The sequence below is a fragment of the Podarcis erhardii genome, assembly GCF_964252035.2.
Source record: "Podarcis erhardii genome assembly, chromosome: 4".
Classification (NCBI taxonomy): Eukaryota; Metazoa; Chordata; class Lepidosauria; order Squamata; family Lacertidae; genus Podarcis; species Podarcis erhardii.
Window position 1 is genome coordinate 34,872,335 of NC_138508.1, and position 14,669 is coordinate 34,887,003.

Here is a 14,669-nt window from a genome sequence, read left to right on the forward strand (position 1 = left end):
TATCATCTATCTATCTATCTATCTATCTATCTATCTATCTATCTATCTATCTATCTATCATCTATCTATATCTATCTACACACACACACACTGGCAGTACCAAACATTTCATCAGATTTTTCTTGTGTTCTGTTACACCATGTTGTAACTGAAAAAACCCCGAGCAAGTAGTAAAGAGATGAAATGACTACTATGTTCTTGTTAAGATTTCAGTGGGATTTGTACAAAAGCACTTCCTGGTAGATTCTACTTACTGTTAATAAACAAAAGATATAAAATATCATTCAAAGGACTAATTTATTAAGTGCATAGTAAAAGCATGGTAAAAGTAATTTGATCCCAAGTGTTGTAAAACCAACAACTGAATGAACAACTAAGTTCACATGAATGTCTTTGAATTAATATAAGTATATCTCTTCATTCAGCTAAGACATTTAAGATGCTCTTCAAAAGATTGCGTGGCATTATTCTTTTTGTATTCTTGACCAAAAACAATAATAGCTATCTTTTTCAAATATTCTCACTGTCACCTGTATTCTGTTGCTGTAACGTCTAGTTTGATCAGCAAATGGATCCAATGACAGGAAGTTAGTTGATTAATTTTTTAAAGTTCTTCAAAACAGATGACAGTCCCCTCAAAAAATCAAGGAAATGAAAAGGTATACAATTTTGAAGAATAGCAGCAAGCGACAGTATTATACATTCCACGAAAGTTTCCAGTGATCATGTACTAAACATGAACCAGATGAAGAAAGCACAAATTTGAATTACAGGCAGCTCGTTCTATTTATTCCAATACATAAGTCCACATCCGTGTTAATCAACAGGCCTGTCCTTGATTTCTCTCTTGATATTGCTTTCCTTCTATTAGCTATTTCCTCATATATTTGCTCAACCATATATGAGGCTGTTGCAGCCATATGTATCTTAGTGACCTAGGGAGTGCCAAAACTCTTTTGCTAACTGGCACTGCGGAAGAGTGATGAGCTTTACCTAGAAATCTGGCTATTCACATGAAGGTGCATGAAATAAAAGGACATTCTGAATGTCCATGGGGGCCTCATCATTTTGTAAGTGCCAGATTGGTTTCTAGGGCTCCTCTCCCCCCAACCCCCAGCATCCCCTGGGGTTTATGTTTGTATAATCAGTGATATCTTAAGCACAGGAAGCCCTCAGCCATCCTAACAGGGGAACAATAAGTTGTATGCAGTTATAGAACACTCTACATTAATATTATCTTCGAAAGACACTATAAACCAGAGAAACAATATGATGAAAAGGGAAACTCTGAATAAGTACTCCCCAAACACTGAAAACAGCTTCAACTGAAAATATTGAAAGAGCTGTCTTCTTCCAATAAATAAAAAAGGTTATCCTAAAATAATTAAGACTAAAGGCAGCATTAAATGCTGTAATTGCATCAGCATTGCTTTGATGGATGAATAGATTCCAGTGAAACTACATCAGTTCAGTAACTTTATTTCCAGTCAGGAATTAGCCAAAGTTATGAGCAGCTATTGATGATTTGATGTGCGGCAGCTTAGCTGGTCATCTTCCTAGATGTTGTTCTTCTTTGCTGTATTGCCTTTTTTTGGTCCAAGTAGTTCATGGTTTTTGTCACCCATGGAAGATCATGTGGCACACAGACCTTGACACCTCTTCTGGTGATTAAGCTGCAAGAGAATAGAAAGCAAATCACTAAGTTTAATTTTGTTAAAGAATTATTGTGGATTGTATTTCTGTGTGAAATGTGAAACACAGTGCTTTGGGCAGCTGTTCTGTGTCCACTAGGAGCAAGTGGAATCCAGCACAATGGGACTCAATGAGACTTATTTCTGAGTAGACTTGCAAAGGATTGCAGCTAAAATTTTATTGGCTTCCGGTTGGATTGGTGTCAGTGATAGGTTGGAAGTTTGAATGATGAATGCTGGACACCATTAGATGCCTCCACTTAAAACAAGAACACAAGAAGAGCCTGCTGGATCAGGCCAATGGCCCATCTAATAATAATAATAATAATTTATTATTTGTACCCCACCCATCTGGCTGGGTTTCCCCAGCCACTCTGGGTGGCTTCCAACAAAGATGAAAAATACACTAAAATGTCACACATTAAAAACTTCCCTGAACAGGGCTGCCTTAAGATGTCTTCTGAATGTCAGGTAGTTGTTTATCGCTTTGACATCTGATGGGAGGGCATTCTTTTAAATTAGTATTTTAAATTAGTATTTTTTCCTATTGTGTTTTTATTGTAATTTTACTGGTGCTAGCTACCCTGAGCCTGGCTTTGGCCGGGGAGGGTGGGGTATAAATAAAATTTTTTATTATTATTATTATTATTATTATTATTATTATTATTATTAGTTCAGCATCCTGTTCTTGCAGTGGCCAAGCAGATGCCATGGGAAGCATGCAATTGGGACCCGAGGGCAAGAGCATGCTGCCTCTGATAGGGGGGCAGAGCATAGCCATGATGCAATAGTCTCCTATATTAATCACATATTTGGTCACCCACCCAGACAGTTATCAGATAGAACATGGAATGAACATTGCATATTATACACTGGTAATACTACTACTTCTAACTGGAATCTGTGTTTCTTTGGAAAGTCACGCAAGCATGTCTCTTTCTTCAGACTTGTAGGCTACTTTACAGTTAAAGATTAGGCAAGATACTTACATGACAGCTTTTACTGGTCTGGTTTGGGTTGTATAACTAGCAAATCTTCGGATGTTCATTTCATTTGTCTCTAAGGTTATACAGGAGTCGAGTGCCATAGTCTGAGATCCAAGCGTTCCTTAAAAAGAGATAAAATATAAGTTTAACTGGCATCAAATAATCAGGAACGTTATTATTATTATTAGAATTAGAACTTATTTCCTTCCCCTCACCCTAATGTCTCAGGGCAGGTTACAACAATTTAAAAACCTCCATTAATATTAAAACACGCTATTTAAAAGTGTAAAACAACTTTAAAATACAAAAAATAAAGGAGTTCCTTATAGGGCTTTTGTTCTTGCATGTCTGCAAGTGGTTCTGATTTCTGTTGGTCTTCTAGCTATTGGATTTACAATACAATAAATCACAACTGTTACTCATTTGTTGTTGTTGTTGTTTAGTCGTTTAGTCGTGTCCGACTCTTCGTGACCCCATGGACCAGAGCACGCCAGGCACTTTTGTCTTCCACTGCCTCCCGCAGTTTGGTCAAACTCATGCTGGTAGCTTCAAGAACACTATCCAACCATCTTGTCCTCTGTCGTCCGTTACTCATTTAGGGTAGTGACTGAAATCTCTCTCTCCCCCACCCTGAAAACTGCACTTCTACTGCAAGGAAAACATTTCTCGGCTTCTATCAATCCAGGTAGGAACATAGGTGCACAGGAAAAGATTTCAACATCCACATGGAAATTATCATTAGGAGTCCCCTATTTATCGTCTTAAGGAAATCAGCCCTGAGTGCTCACTGGAAGGACAGATCGTGAAGCTGAGGCTCCAATACTTTGGCCACCTCATGAGAAGAGAAGACTCCATGGAAAAGACCCTGAAGTTGGAAAGATTGAGGGCACAAGGAGAAGGGGACGACAGAGGACAAGATGGTTGGATAGTGCCTTCGAAGCTACCAACATGAGTTTGACCAAACTGCAGGAGGCAGTGGAAGACAGGAGTGCCTGGCGTGCTCTGGTCCATGGGGTCACGAAGAGTCGGACACGACTAAACAACTAAACAACAACAACATTTATCCTCTGAGAACTACAGTTCTCAGAATTCCCAGTGTGGAGATGGATTATTAAACTGCTCTGCGAATTGTAGCTCAGAGAGGGAAATAAGGGTATTCAAACAACTCTTAGCACCCTTAACAAACTACGCTTCCCAGGATATGAAATAAACATACGACTACTATTAATAATATTTTAAACATACCTGTAATAATATATACACTGAAGAGCTCGAAAAAAGCGATGGTCAGAATGGCTGCTGTGTAGAGTTTCATGGTTGATCCTTTCCTGAGGTGATGGGACTACAAGTAACTAAGGGCTCCCCTCAGCAGATTTTTATAGCTCGCTGGACCCTTCCTGGACCCTTCCTGAGCAAGAGGCGTAATGGGGAGGATGAGAGGCGGAAAATCTGAGAACACACTTCAGGTTTGGTTTTTTTCTAGTCAGGTGAAGGGTGGGAAAAAACCTCATCTCTGCTAGCCCCTCATCGACAGCTTTTTCCTGCCACAATGTGGTTACTGCTTTAGCACTTCAAAAGTCAGTTTTATTTTAGGCACAAAAGAAAGTTCTTTCTCTGCAGTGGAAACCAGTAATGTGTCTATGGTTTCATCTTGATGCTGCTCAGTGGAGCCACAATGCACCACACAAATCAGGGAGAAAATGTGTAGCTCAGAGAAGAGGCTCATGTGTACCAATGGAGAACCATAACAGGACTTCAAAGATCATCACTCGCTCCATTTCTAATGATTGGGTGTGAGTACTGTTGGCCGTGGGACCAAACCAGCACCACTGTCTCACGCACAAGGAAAGTATTGGCAGGACTGTGGAAACCAAAAGCAGGCCAGTGTGGACTGAGTGTGCTCAGTAGCCAGGGAAGGCCGACTGACTGGGGTGGGGAGAAGAAAACCAGGTTGGAGAGGGAATGACATATCCTGGGGAAGGGCAATTGGTATTCCAAAGCATGACTGCACTGGTGTGTTTTCACTGTGCCAACCTTACTCAACCCTGCCAGCACCAGCAATGTCAGTAGTGGGAGGTCATGTAAGTGCCAGGACCTTACTCTGCCGACAGTGCTTGCTGCAACCCAACATGGAAACCCTATGCATAATCCTACTAAATCTAGTTGGTTTAATAACAGTATTAGGCTAGCAAGATCTTGTGAGATCTTCCTGAAATCTCACAAGATCTCATGAGCTCTGTAAGATCTTGCAAGAGCTCAGTGAGATCTCACAAGATCTCACCAGAATCTGCCATTGTTGCTGCCAGGCACTGCTGCACAATCCAGGTAAGGGAGGCTTGGGCGGTGGTGAAATTCTCAGCATGTTGTACGCTGAAAGAAAATTATATGAAAATGATGTACCGGTGGTATTTGACTCCTAGTAAGCTTGTTAAAATGTATAAGACAAGTGCAAATATCTGTTGGAAATGTAAGCAAAAGGAAGGCACCTTCTATCACATGTGGTGGACCTATAAGGTTCTAAAAGCATTCTGGGAAAGCATGAACCACAAAAATCATACACCCACTGTTTCGTTCAGAATATATTTTTTTATTGTTTTCCTCCTCTAAAAACTAGGTGTGTCTTATGGTCAGGTGCGTCTTATGGAGCAAAAAATACGGTGATTATGTTCAAGTACCTTAACATCGGTTCACTCATCACCCACACTGAATTTGTTTTGTAGGTCAGGCTGAAAGAAAGAGATAAAGCAGTGTGAAATATATGCAGAATTTAATGGCTTTTGGAAAATGTTTCCATGGGCAGCTGTGCATATTAAAGGGGCTAAACTTCCGAATAAGAAAGGTATCTCTACTTGGGATGCAAACGCTAAAATCTCTAGAGCACAGTACTTATTGGATGCTTTTGGAAGAAAATACCACTGATGCAAACAAGGGCCTAGATTAGGAGTGGTCAACTTGCAGCCCCCTCCAGATGTTGTTGAACTCCCATCAGCCCTACCAACATAGCCAATGGCCAAAGATTATAGGAGTGTAGTCCAACATGTGGAAGGTCACAGGTTCTCCATCCATGAGATGAATGAAAGGTGAAGATATTGTCTGGGACTGGGCAGAGGGGGAGTAATGGTGGAGACCGCCTCCCCATCCTGACCCTTCCAGGGCGGAGGAAGAGGAAGACAGTACAGATTTACAACAGTGGTTTGCGGGAGTTCATAGCTCAGAGGCAGATAAGGGGGAAAGTGGGGAGAGGAGAGGAGAGGAGAGGAGAGGAGAGGAGAGGAGAGGAGAGGAGAGGAGAGGAGAGGAGAGGAGCAGCAGGCAGAACTGGAGCAGCAGCTGGCTGACACATTGTCACTAGAAAGCTTTCCAGACCCACCATCTCCCAGAACACGGCAAGCCTTAAAAATAGGAGAGTAAAGAGATCGAAGACAGAGGACACTTAGTGGCACCCGTAGAGGAGATGATGACGACAACGAATGAGGAAGTGGGAGAGAAGGGGGGGGTGGAGATTCACTCGGGACAACACCATTATCCCAGAGGCTGGGTTCTATAGACTGTCTCTGTAAAGTTTGAAATAAAAAAAGGACTGTAAGAGCCTTTTCCTTGTCTTTATATTTTCCTGGGCAACTAGCTGACAGCACCCTGACAGATATGTACACCAACATACCTTATGTGCTGTGAGTGACAGGAGTTAAAAAAAGTGAAAGATGAGCTTTGATATTTAAAAAATGTACATTTAATTTCAAATACTCTTATTAGATCTCTTAAAAAATAAATATAATTAAAAAGAACCCTTAATATTACAATTTTTCTGACTTATAATTATAAGATGAAACATCTACATACCCTGTTCTTGGTATCGTTGATGCCTGTTTTCATCAGGCTAATCTACAATATCTATAAACATTTGTTGGGGCAATTTCCAGAAGTAGTTTTATATTTACAATATGAGCAAATTCCAGCAATTCATGGACACTTTGTTGACATCTTGCTTTTCCACCTGATGACATGAAGGATATTATTAGGAGCAAGTGTAATTTTGCATCTTGTCTGTGTAGCTCTAGAGTCTGCCATGAAATTACATGGAGATGCATTACCTTAGAGTGCTGAATAGGGGAGCAGGTGGCGCTGTGGTCTAAACCACTGAGCCTCTTGGGCTTGCTGACTGGAAGGTCAGCGGTTCGAATCTGCATAACGGCGTGAGCTTCTGTTGCTCTGTCCCAGCTCCTGCCAACTTAGCAGTTTGAAAGGATACCAGTGCAAATAGATAAATAGGTACCACTGCGGTGGGAAGATAAAAGCCGTTTCCGTACGCTCTGGTTTCCGTCACTGGGTTCCACTGCGCCAGAAGCGGTTTAGTCATGCTGGCCACATGACCCAGAAAGCTGTCTGTGAACAAACACTGGTTCCCTCGGCCTGAAAGCGAGATGAGCGCTGCATCCGATAGTCGCCTTTGACTGGACTTAACTCTCTCTCTCTCTCTCTGTGTGTGTGTGTGTGTGTCAAAACAAAATAAAAAAATTCCTTCCAGTAGCACCTTAAAGACCAACTGAGTTAGTTCTAGGTATGAGCTTTCGTGTGCATGCACACTTCTTCAGATACACTGAAACAGAAGTCACCGGACCTTTCTATATAGTGAGAAGGTGGGGAGGGGTATTACTCAGAAGGGTGGTGGGAATGGGTGATTGGCAGATAGCTGCGATGAGCCTGTTGACGACTCTTAACGACTGCAATAGGTCTAACAGGAAAAAGCAAGGGGTGAGAAGGTGAAAAATGGCTTTGTCATGTATAATGAGATAAGAATCCAATGTCTTTATTCAAACCAGGTCTCTCCATAGTTTTAAGTTTGGTGATAAGTTGCAATTCAGCAGCTTCTCTTTCCAGTCTATTTCTGAAATTCCTTTGTAATAGAACAGCTACTTTGAGATCTTGTATAGAATGTCCTGGGAGATTGAAGTGTTCTCCTACTGGTTTTTCTGTCTTGTGGTTCCTGATGTCGGATTTATGTCCATTTATTCTTTGGCGTAAGGTCTGGCCTGTTTGTCCAATATAGAGAGCTGAAGGACACTGTTGGCATTTTATGGCATACACAATGTTAGACGATGAGCAATTAAATAGTCCCGAGATGGTATGTGTGATGTTGTTGGGGCCAGTAATGGTGTTGTCCGGGTGTATGTGGCAGCAAAGTTGGCATCTGGGTTTATTGCAGGCTCTGGTGCCAGTGTCCGTGTTAAGTCTGGTTATAGTATTATTGTGGGTTAGGAGTTGTTTAAGATTGGGGGGCTGTCTGGAGGCAATGAAAGGTCTTCCTCCCAGAGCTTGAGAAAGAGAACTGTCATTGTCCAGGAGAGGTTGTAGATCTCTGATGATGCGTTGTACTGTTTTAACTTGGGAGCTGTATGTGATGACTAGAGGTGTTCTGTTATTTTCTTTTTTGGGTCTGTCTTGCAGCAAGTTCTCTCTGGGTATCAGTCTGGCAAATCAGTCTGTGTGTGTGTGTGTGTGATTATTATATTATCATGGGATTGTGAATTAACCTGGTTGTCATCTTCGGTGTCCCCTCCAATCCTGTTGTTTTACACCTGTAGGATGAGATTCTGTAGAAAATGAGACTGCTAAAATGATCAAAACGAACCTCTTTGTTAAGTTAATGGCTTTCAAAAAGTCCGTTGTATCTTTTGGACTATAGGTGACTGGCTGCCACAGAAACCAGTCACTGGAGATGCTTCCAAAATATGAGCTTTTACCTGACTGGAATGTGTCCTTGAACTCTGATCATGCCTCATGCTTGCCTGGATGGAGGACAGGTGTGCATTTTTATGTGCATGTAGAAACTAGCCTACTATAGAAACATACAATTTAAATTCATTTCTCCACCCAGAAGGTAATGCAGCCCTTGAGCTGATATAGGTTCCTTACTGCTGTGTAGGAGAACAATAGACCTGGGACCAATCTCAACTTGCAGCTGAAGCTGGGAACATACAGGTGCCCAATTCTGTTCTGTGATAATCCAGTGGCATTGGGTAACCACCTAGATATCTAATGGGAGAACAAACTCTGTTGAAGTGTTAATGCTGCACACCCTTCCATCTTACACACAGTCTGTTTAAAGGTGTGAATAAAACCATATTTCATGAAGACACCACTGTTTCCTGTGACTTTCATTCTATCATTATCAGATTATCAAGGACATGGTCCAGCCATCCAAAAGCACCCAAAGGAAGCAGAGCAGGGCAGGTAAGGGGTGTGACCTTAGGGACTATCCTGAGAGCCTTGGTGGGATGCATTTATCTTTCAGGTCTGGGGTTTCCTAGTCCCACCATAGGTCATCTGTTTATATGAGCTGGCTTTCTGAGCTGAGTTTTCGCTCTGGTTTATGTGGCTTCACATACAGCTTAGTGATGTCACTAGGTTGGTTTCCACCACACTTTTTTTCTGTGCCTGAAATAATAGTAACCAGTGAAATGTTAGAAAGTGACCATATCGTAACAGGAAAAAAGCTTCCAGTGAGTGACAGCACAGGAAAGTTTTGTTGGACAAAAATGATCATCTGCTTCACATCCTCCCCATTACGCCACTTGCACAGGAAATGTCCAGTGACCTATAAAGGTCTGGTGAAGGGAGTCTTGAGATACTTGCACTCTCGTCACCTGAGGAAAGGTCCAACCATGAAATTCTATATGGCAGCAATTCTTGCCATTGCTTTCCTTGAGCTCTTCAGTGTATGCATTATAAGAGGTATGTGTGTGATTTTATTCTGCTATACAGCAGTAGCATCCAAATTGCTTTTTGGGAATAAATCCTTATATTGCTTTAGATACTGGCAAAACAGCTTTCAGTGCAGCCAGAACCCCAATCCATTTTATTGTGTATCCAGTTCCCGAAACAGATACAAGGTCTTGTTTTATGGATGATGATAAAGTATGATATATGTGTGTGCAGGCGGAGATGGAGAGAAGTTAGATTTGCTTCAAATTTAAAGGAGAGCCTCCCTAATTTGCACATTCCAATTCAATAGGTCAAGTGAAACAGACACACTTTGAAATACTCTGAATTTTGCAATGCAGTTACCCCGATGCAGTGCAAAAATGCACAGGCTGGGATAAAGTGTGCATAAAATGCCTATATTAGCAAAAAGAACATACAAAAATATGTTTTGTTGGGGAAAGTAGGTTTGCAAGATGTGTATATTAGGCAAAACCACATAATAAATGTGCATAATATGAGAAATTATCCTTAAAGTGATGGCGAATTTTCATGAGGACTTAAAAAAAAAGAAAAAGCAAACAAGAAAAAGCAAGGAAATGTAGAGGACCGAATTTAAGAAAAATTAGAAACTAAGCAAAACCAACGTTGGCACATTTGTTGATTCCAGGTGTGGCAACTGTCTACTGATTCTGTTGCATCCCTGAAGCATTTCCATCTTTGTGGAAGATATAATCATGTTCTGTTGTTCTTATTATCCACATTTTTGTTGTGATCATAGAATCATAGAATTGTAGAGTTGGCAGGGATCCCAACTCTACAATTCCTCATATGGCTTGGTTTCCACACCCTTGACCATGACAACCTGTTTGCCCCTTTAAACGTGTGCCAGGTGCTTTCTGTTCTTTCAGCTGGGTCCAGAGCTCCCTTATATTCAACAAAAAGGGTTCTGGGCATAGCTGATACTGAGCAACATACTCTGATGAGAACATGAACCACCTCTCTGCTTCTTGATGCAATTTCAAACTTCCTCTTCCAGACTGGTAATCTGCAATGGATTGCACATCACATGGTGGGATTATACTTTAAGGAAAACAAAAAATAAAATAAAAGTGAAAGCTTCATTTCCCCTCTCTTATTTTATGTCTTTTTTAGGAAGCCTTGGGTCTCAGACCAGGCCACGAAGTGTCTGTAAGTGGTATCGTGAAAAACCAATCAAGAAGCAAAGAGTTGTTGATTATGAGAAGCTGGAAAATGGACTAGCAAAAGACGCAATGTGAGTATCTGTTCTGCCAAAGCCCAAACAGTTCCTTTGGATTCATATTCTTGTGGGCCTTTGTAAGTCTGCCAAGAATCCCCTCACTTCTAAGCAGCCATCGGTTCAAACTCCTTACCGGAAATTAGTGTAGGCCTTGTATCTATGGCAAGATCTGCAGTGGGATTCTCACTAGACATTTATTTCCCCCACAACGTTTCTATTCAGTTTGATTAATAATAAAAGCTCGATGTGATTTGCAAAAAGAGGGCACATTGGTGTGTGCTTGGGTCATGTATACTGCCTTGGTTTGCTATTATTTTGGCATATTCTTGTGGTAATGATTTAGGTCATACACAGCCAGAGGAATTCTTATGAACATCAAAAGGGGGACAGTTGAGTGACTAGTGGAAGACTCTCATGCCATCCTAGAATGCACTTAAAGGATAGGCAAGCATTCAACACTGGTAACCCAACCATGGGACCCTACTCAGGGCTTACCTCTATAAATCAAATAGTCCCTTCCTCCAAAATGTTTACCAGGAATGTGACATTTCACTAATTCCTACTAAGTAAGTGCTGACTATAGAGATTCTTATTAACTCCTACAAGTATAGTTATAAATCAATGTTATAGTATAGTTATAAAGATCAGGTCCAGGCCTTGTTAGCACTTATTCTAGTGCACTTAAGGGGCGATTGCTAACATCAGCTTATCTCGTCATGGTCACAGCTCTCTTCTGCAACCTGACACCAGGGTATATTGTCTAAAACTAGACCTTGCTGAGCCGGACTAAAGTTCATTTAGACCAGCATTATATTTTTAAGACCACTTTCCCCTTGCAAGCACATCCCCACACAAAGCTCCTTTCCCCCATAATGTGACAAACATGCCTCCAAGCTACGGGTAGAACAGCCTTCCCTCACCTGGTACCCTCCAGATGTTTTGGACTATGAACAAGAATATAAGCCACATAGCTTATTTGCATTGGCTTGCCTTTTGTTGTCTTGCAGATTAACATTAAGAGATGGTTCCAGGGTCTGTGTGAAGCTTGAACGTCCCTGGGTGAAGAACATCATTCACTACGTGGACAGAATCACAATGAGCATATCTAGTCCTCAGCTCATGACCAGCTAGACTTCAGCATGTCAGAAGAAGGGTGTGTCAGAAAGAAAATGAATTGATATTGATTTTTATATATCTCAGTAACTTTGCATTCATGTACCATTTTATATGTTACTGTGTATACTTGCAATACAGTGGTACCTCGGATTAAGTACATAATTAGTTCTGGAGGTCCGTTCTTAACCTAAAACTGTTCTTAACCTGAAGCACCACTTTAGCTAATGAGGCCTCCCGTTGCCACTGCGCCGCCAGAGCACGATTTCTGTTCTTATCCTGAAACAAAGTTCTTAACCCGAGGTACTATTTCTGGGTTAGCGGAGTCTGTAACCTGAAGCGTATGTAACCTGAAGAGTATGTAACCTGAGGTACCACTGTATTTTGTTTAACTTGTCTGTTGTTGCTTCTGTTTTCTGTACACCGCTTAGAAATATCTTTAATAAACTATGCGGTATAGAAATTAAATAGTCAATAATCAAACAGTGTTGAACCACCAGCTCACTATTATTACTACCTGTGGATCGGGAAATATAGTTCCTGAAACAACATAGTTTGAAATGCCTTCCTCCAGTCAAGCAAAGCCGAGTGAACACAGGCCATGGACTGCTGCCTTTCGTCTTAATTGCTTTAGTAATCTTTATTTATAATTATTATAAGACGTCAGCTCATTCAATAATTTCAATTTTAGCTAGCTGTACAGGGCACACCAAAGGGAATGATGATAGCTCAGTGGTAGAGCATACATCTTGGAAGCAGAAGTTCCCAGGTTCAATTCCCTGCACCTCCTGAAACCATGGAGAGTTTCTGCCAGTCTGTGTAGACAATGCTTAGCTAGACAGACCAACATATGATCATTTTCTATGCTCTTATCCCTCCCAGATCTAATCCCTGATCATTTCCATATTTTATATGCTCTGTCGTATTGTTGCACCCTGATTATGGCACTCCTTTCCTAGAGAAGCCTGCCTAGCATTTCTCTGTCATCCTTGAGACACCACACAGATATTTTTTTATTCTACCAGGCCTTTTGGTTTTTTGGTTCACATACTGCTGCTTTAACAATGTTGCAATTTTACTGTTGTATTTATTGTATTTTTATTGCATTTTATTGTACACTGACCTGGGATCATTTTTGTTGATGCAAAGTGTATATAATACCCACATGAATGAATAAATAAATAAATATGGGGTCCCTCCCCACACAGTTCCAGGATTATTTTCTATGGTTTTTCTATTCCATCACACATCTAGTAATTCAAGATTCATTCAGAGGGAGGTCTCCTGCAAAGGTCTGATATATTCTAGAGACATAATCAGCAAGTGGCCAAAAGGGGTATGACACATCTCCTAGCTATAATGTGCCACTTTTGTCACAGTGATCTATGCCAAACTGAACAAGATTGGAAAAATAAACAGAAATTGACAGATCCTTCTATTCCTAACAGACACATTTTCCCATTTTGTTTTGTGAAGCTGTTGAATATATTATTTTTCCGGTCTTGTTCAGTTTGCCACATTTCTTCATAAATTTGCATTTTTTCTTAAGAAAACCTTAGCAATTCACCAGCCTTTTAGTGTGAATTTATCTTAACAGACACATTTTTATATAATTTTGTCTAATGTATACATGTTTGCAAGCAGTTTTCCCTAACGTGAATGCATTTTTGTCTGTTATTTTTATAAATACATCCATTTTGGATGCACATTTCATCCTAATAGATGCATTTGGAAACATTGTTTGGAGAGCTGCATTGCTAAATCTGAATAAGTGCAAATTCTGAAGGATAGCTGTGTTTTAGTTGACCCCCCCCCCCCCGGAAAGTGTGGATTTAACAGAGTTGCCTGCACAACCAATCTGAAGCAAATGTCTCTTCCGTTTCTAGTATATATATTTCCCCTCCCCAAGCATTCTTACTTTTAGAAATACCACTGTCTGTGAGCAATGAATGCATAGCCAGCTAACACAAAGTTAAGCAGCAAGAAATATCTCTAGCCGGATTTTTTTCTAGTAGTGATGTATGGTGACTTGCAAAGGGGTGGTGAGGAGATAGTAGGCAGGAATTATAATGCTGCATTGCCTAGGAATATATTGCCCCCTTCATAATTGTAATAAAGTCCCTAGTAAAAAATGAATTCTGGAGAGAGCAGATGTTAGTGTCAGTTCCTGTCTCACACACAGAAGTCCTGGGCGGGCGGTGAGGAGAGAGTTAAAAACATAAGGATGCTATAGAGACAGGCAATTAATTAAATCATTTCAGAAGCTTGTCATGTTTTGATTCCATGCTGTGAGCAGCAGAATTGGGAACGCATGAACCAGCACAAATCTAAAAGGGACACACACAAGTTCAATAACAAATATGTGTAACAGTGTCATGAGCAGCAGCCAGAGGAAGGTCTAAGGATGTTGAAGAGGAGAGAGAACTTGCAACTGGAGCAAACTCCAGAAGACACTGCTCTGACAGGGACCTCCAGGTGAGGTGAATCCCAGGAGTTGCCATCTACGCATCCTCTGGAGGTTGCTCTGTCCTCTTCCAAGGTTGCCATTTCTGAAATGCTGGCAGAGCCAAAGTCTCCATAGTTCCCTCAGCTATTGCCTGAGGAATCTATCATGGTGCTATAAGCAGCAATGGCTCCCTAGGTGGTGGTGGTGCCAGTTGATCTGAGCCTTCTTCTATACATTTAAATCTTCAGTTGGGCCCAGACCATTGCTGGAGTAACACCACGGTCTGCTGCTTGGGGATGCCCATATCCACCTGACCTGAATTCCTCCCAGCTCCAGGTGGAGCTGTCCATGGTTCTGCTTCCCTGCCCGAACTCTTCGCTTTCCCAGCCCACCTTGCAGATTTCACTAGGGACAGAATATACTGACGTTTCCATACAGTTTAATACATTAAGTGCCAAAATCAGCAATAAAAT

At 41.1% G+C, this 14,669-nt stretch overlaps 2 protein-coding genes across 2 annotated transcripts; one reads left to right on the top strand and one right to left on the bottom strand.

Annotated features, from left to right (window-relative positions):
- Positions 1–280: 280 nt before the first annotated feature.
- Positions 281–4,119, bottom strand: LOC309340781 (lymphotactin-like). Its single transcript, XM_081859862.1, has 3 exons — positions 3,923–4,119; positions 2,681–2,798; positions 281–1,673 (listed from the first exon to the last, which is right to left on the bottom strand). Exons 1-3 carry the CDS (start codon positions 3,990–3,992, stop codon positions 1,541–1,543), a joined length of 321 nt encoding a protein of 106 aa, XP_081715988.1. The 5' UTR covers positions 3,993–4,119; the 3' UTR covers positions 281–1,540.
- A 5,075-nt stretch (positions 4,120–9,194) lies between these two features.
- Positions 9,195–11,881, top strand: LOC309340776 (uncharacterized protein). Its single transcript, XM_081859853.1, has 3 exons — positions 9,195–9,409; positions 10,532–10,652; positions 11,645–11,881. The coding sequence occupies exons 1-3, from the start codon at positions 9,214–9,216 to the stop codon at positions 11,766–11,768; spliced, it is 441 nt and encodes a 146-aa protein (XP_081715979.1). The 5' UTR covers positions 9,195–9,213; the 3' UTR covers positions 11,769–11,881.
- Positions 11,882–14,669: the final 2,788 nt, after the last annotated feature.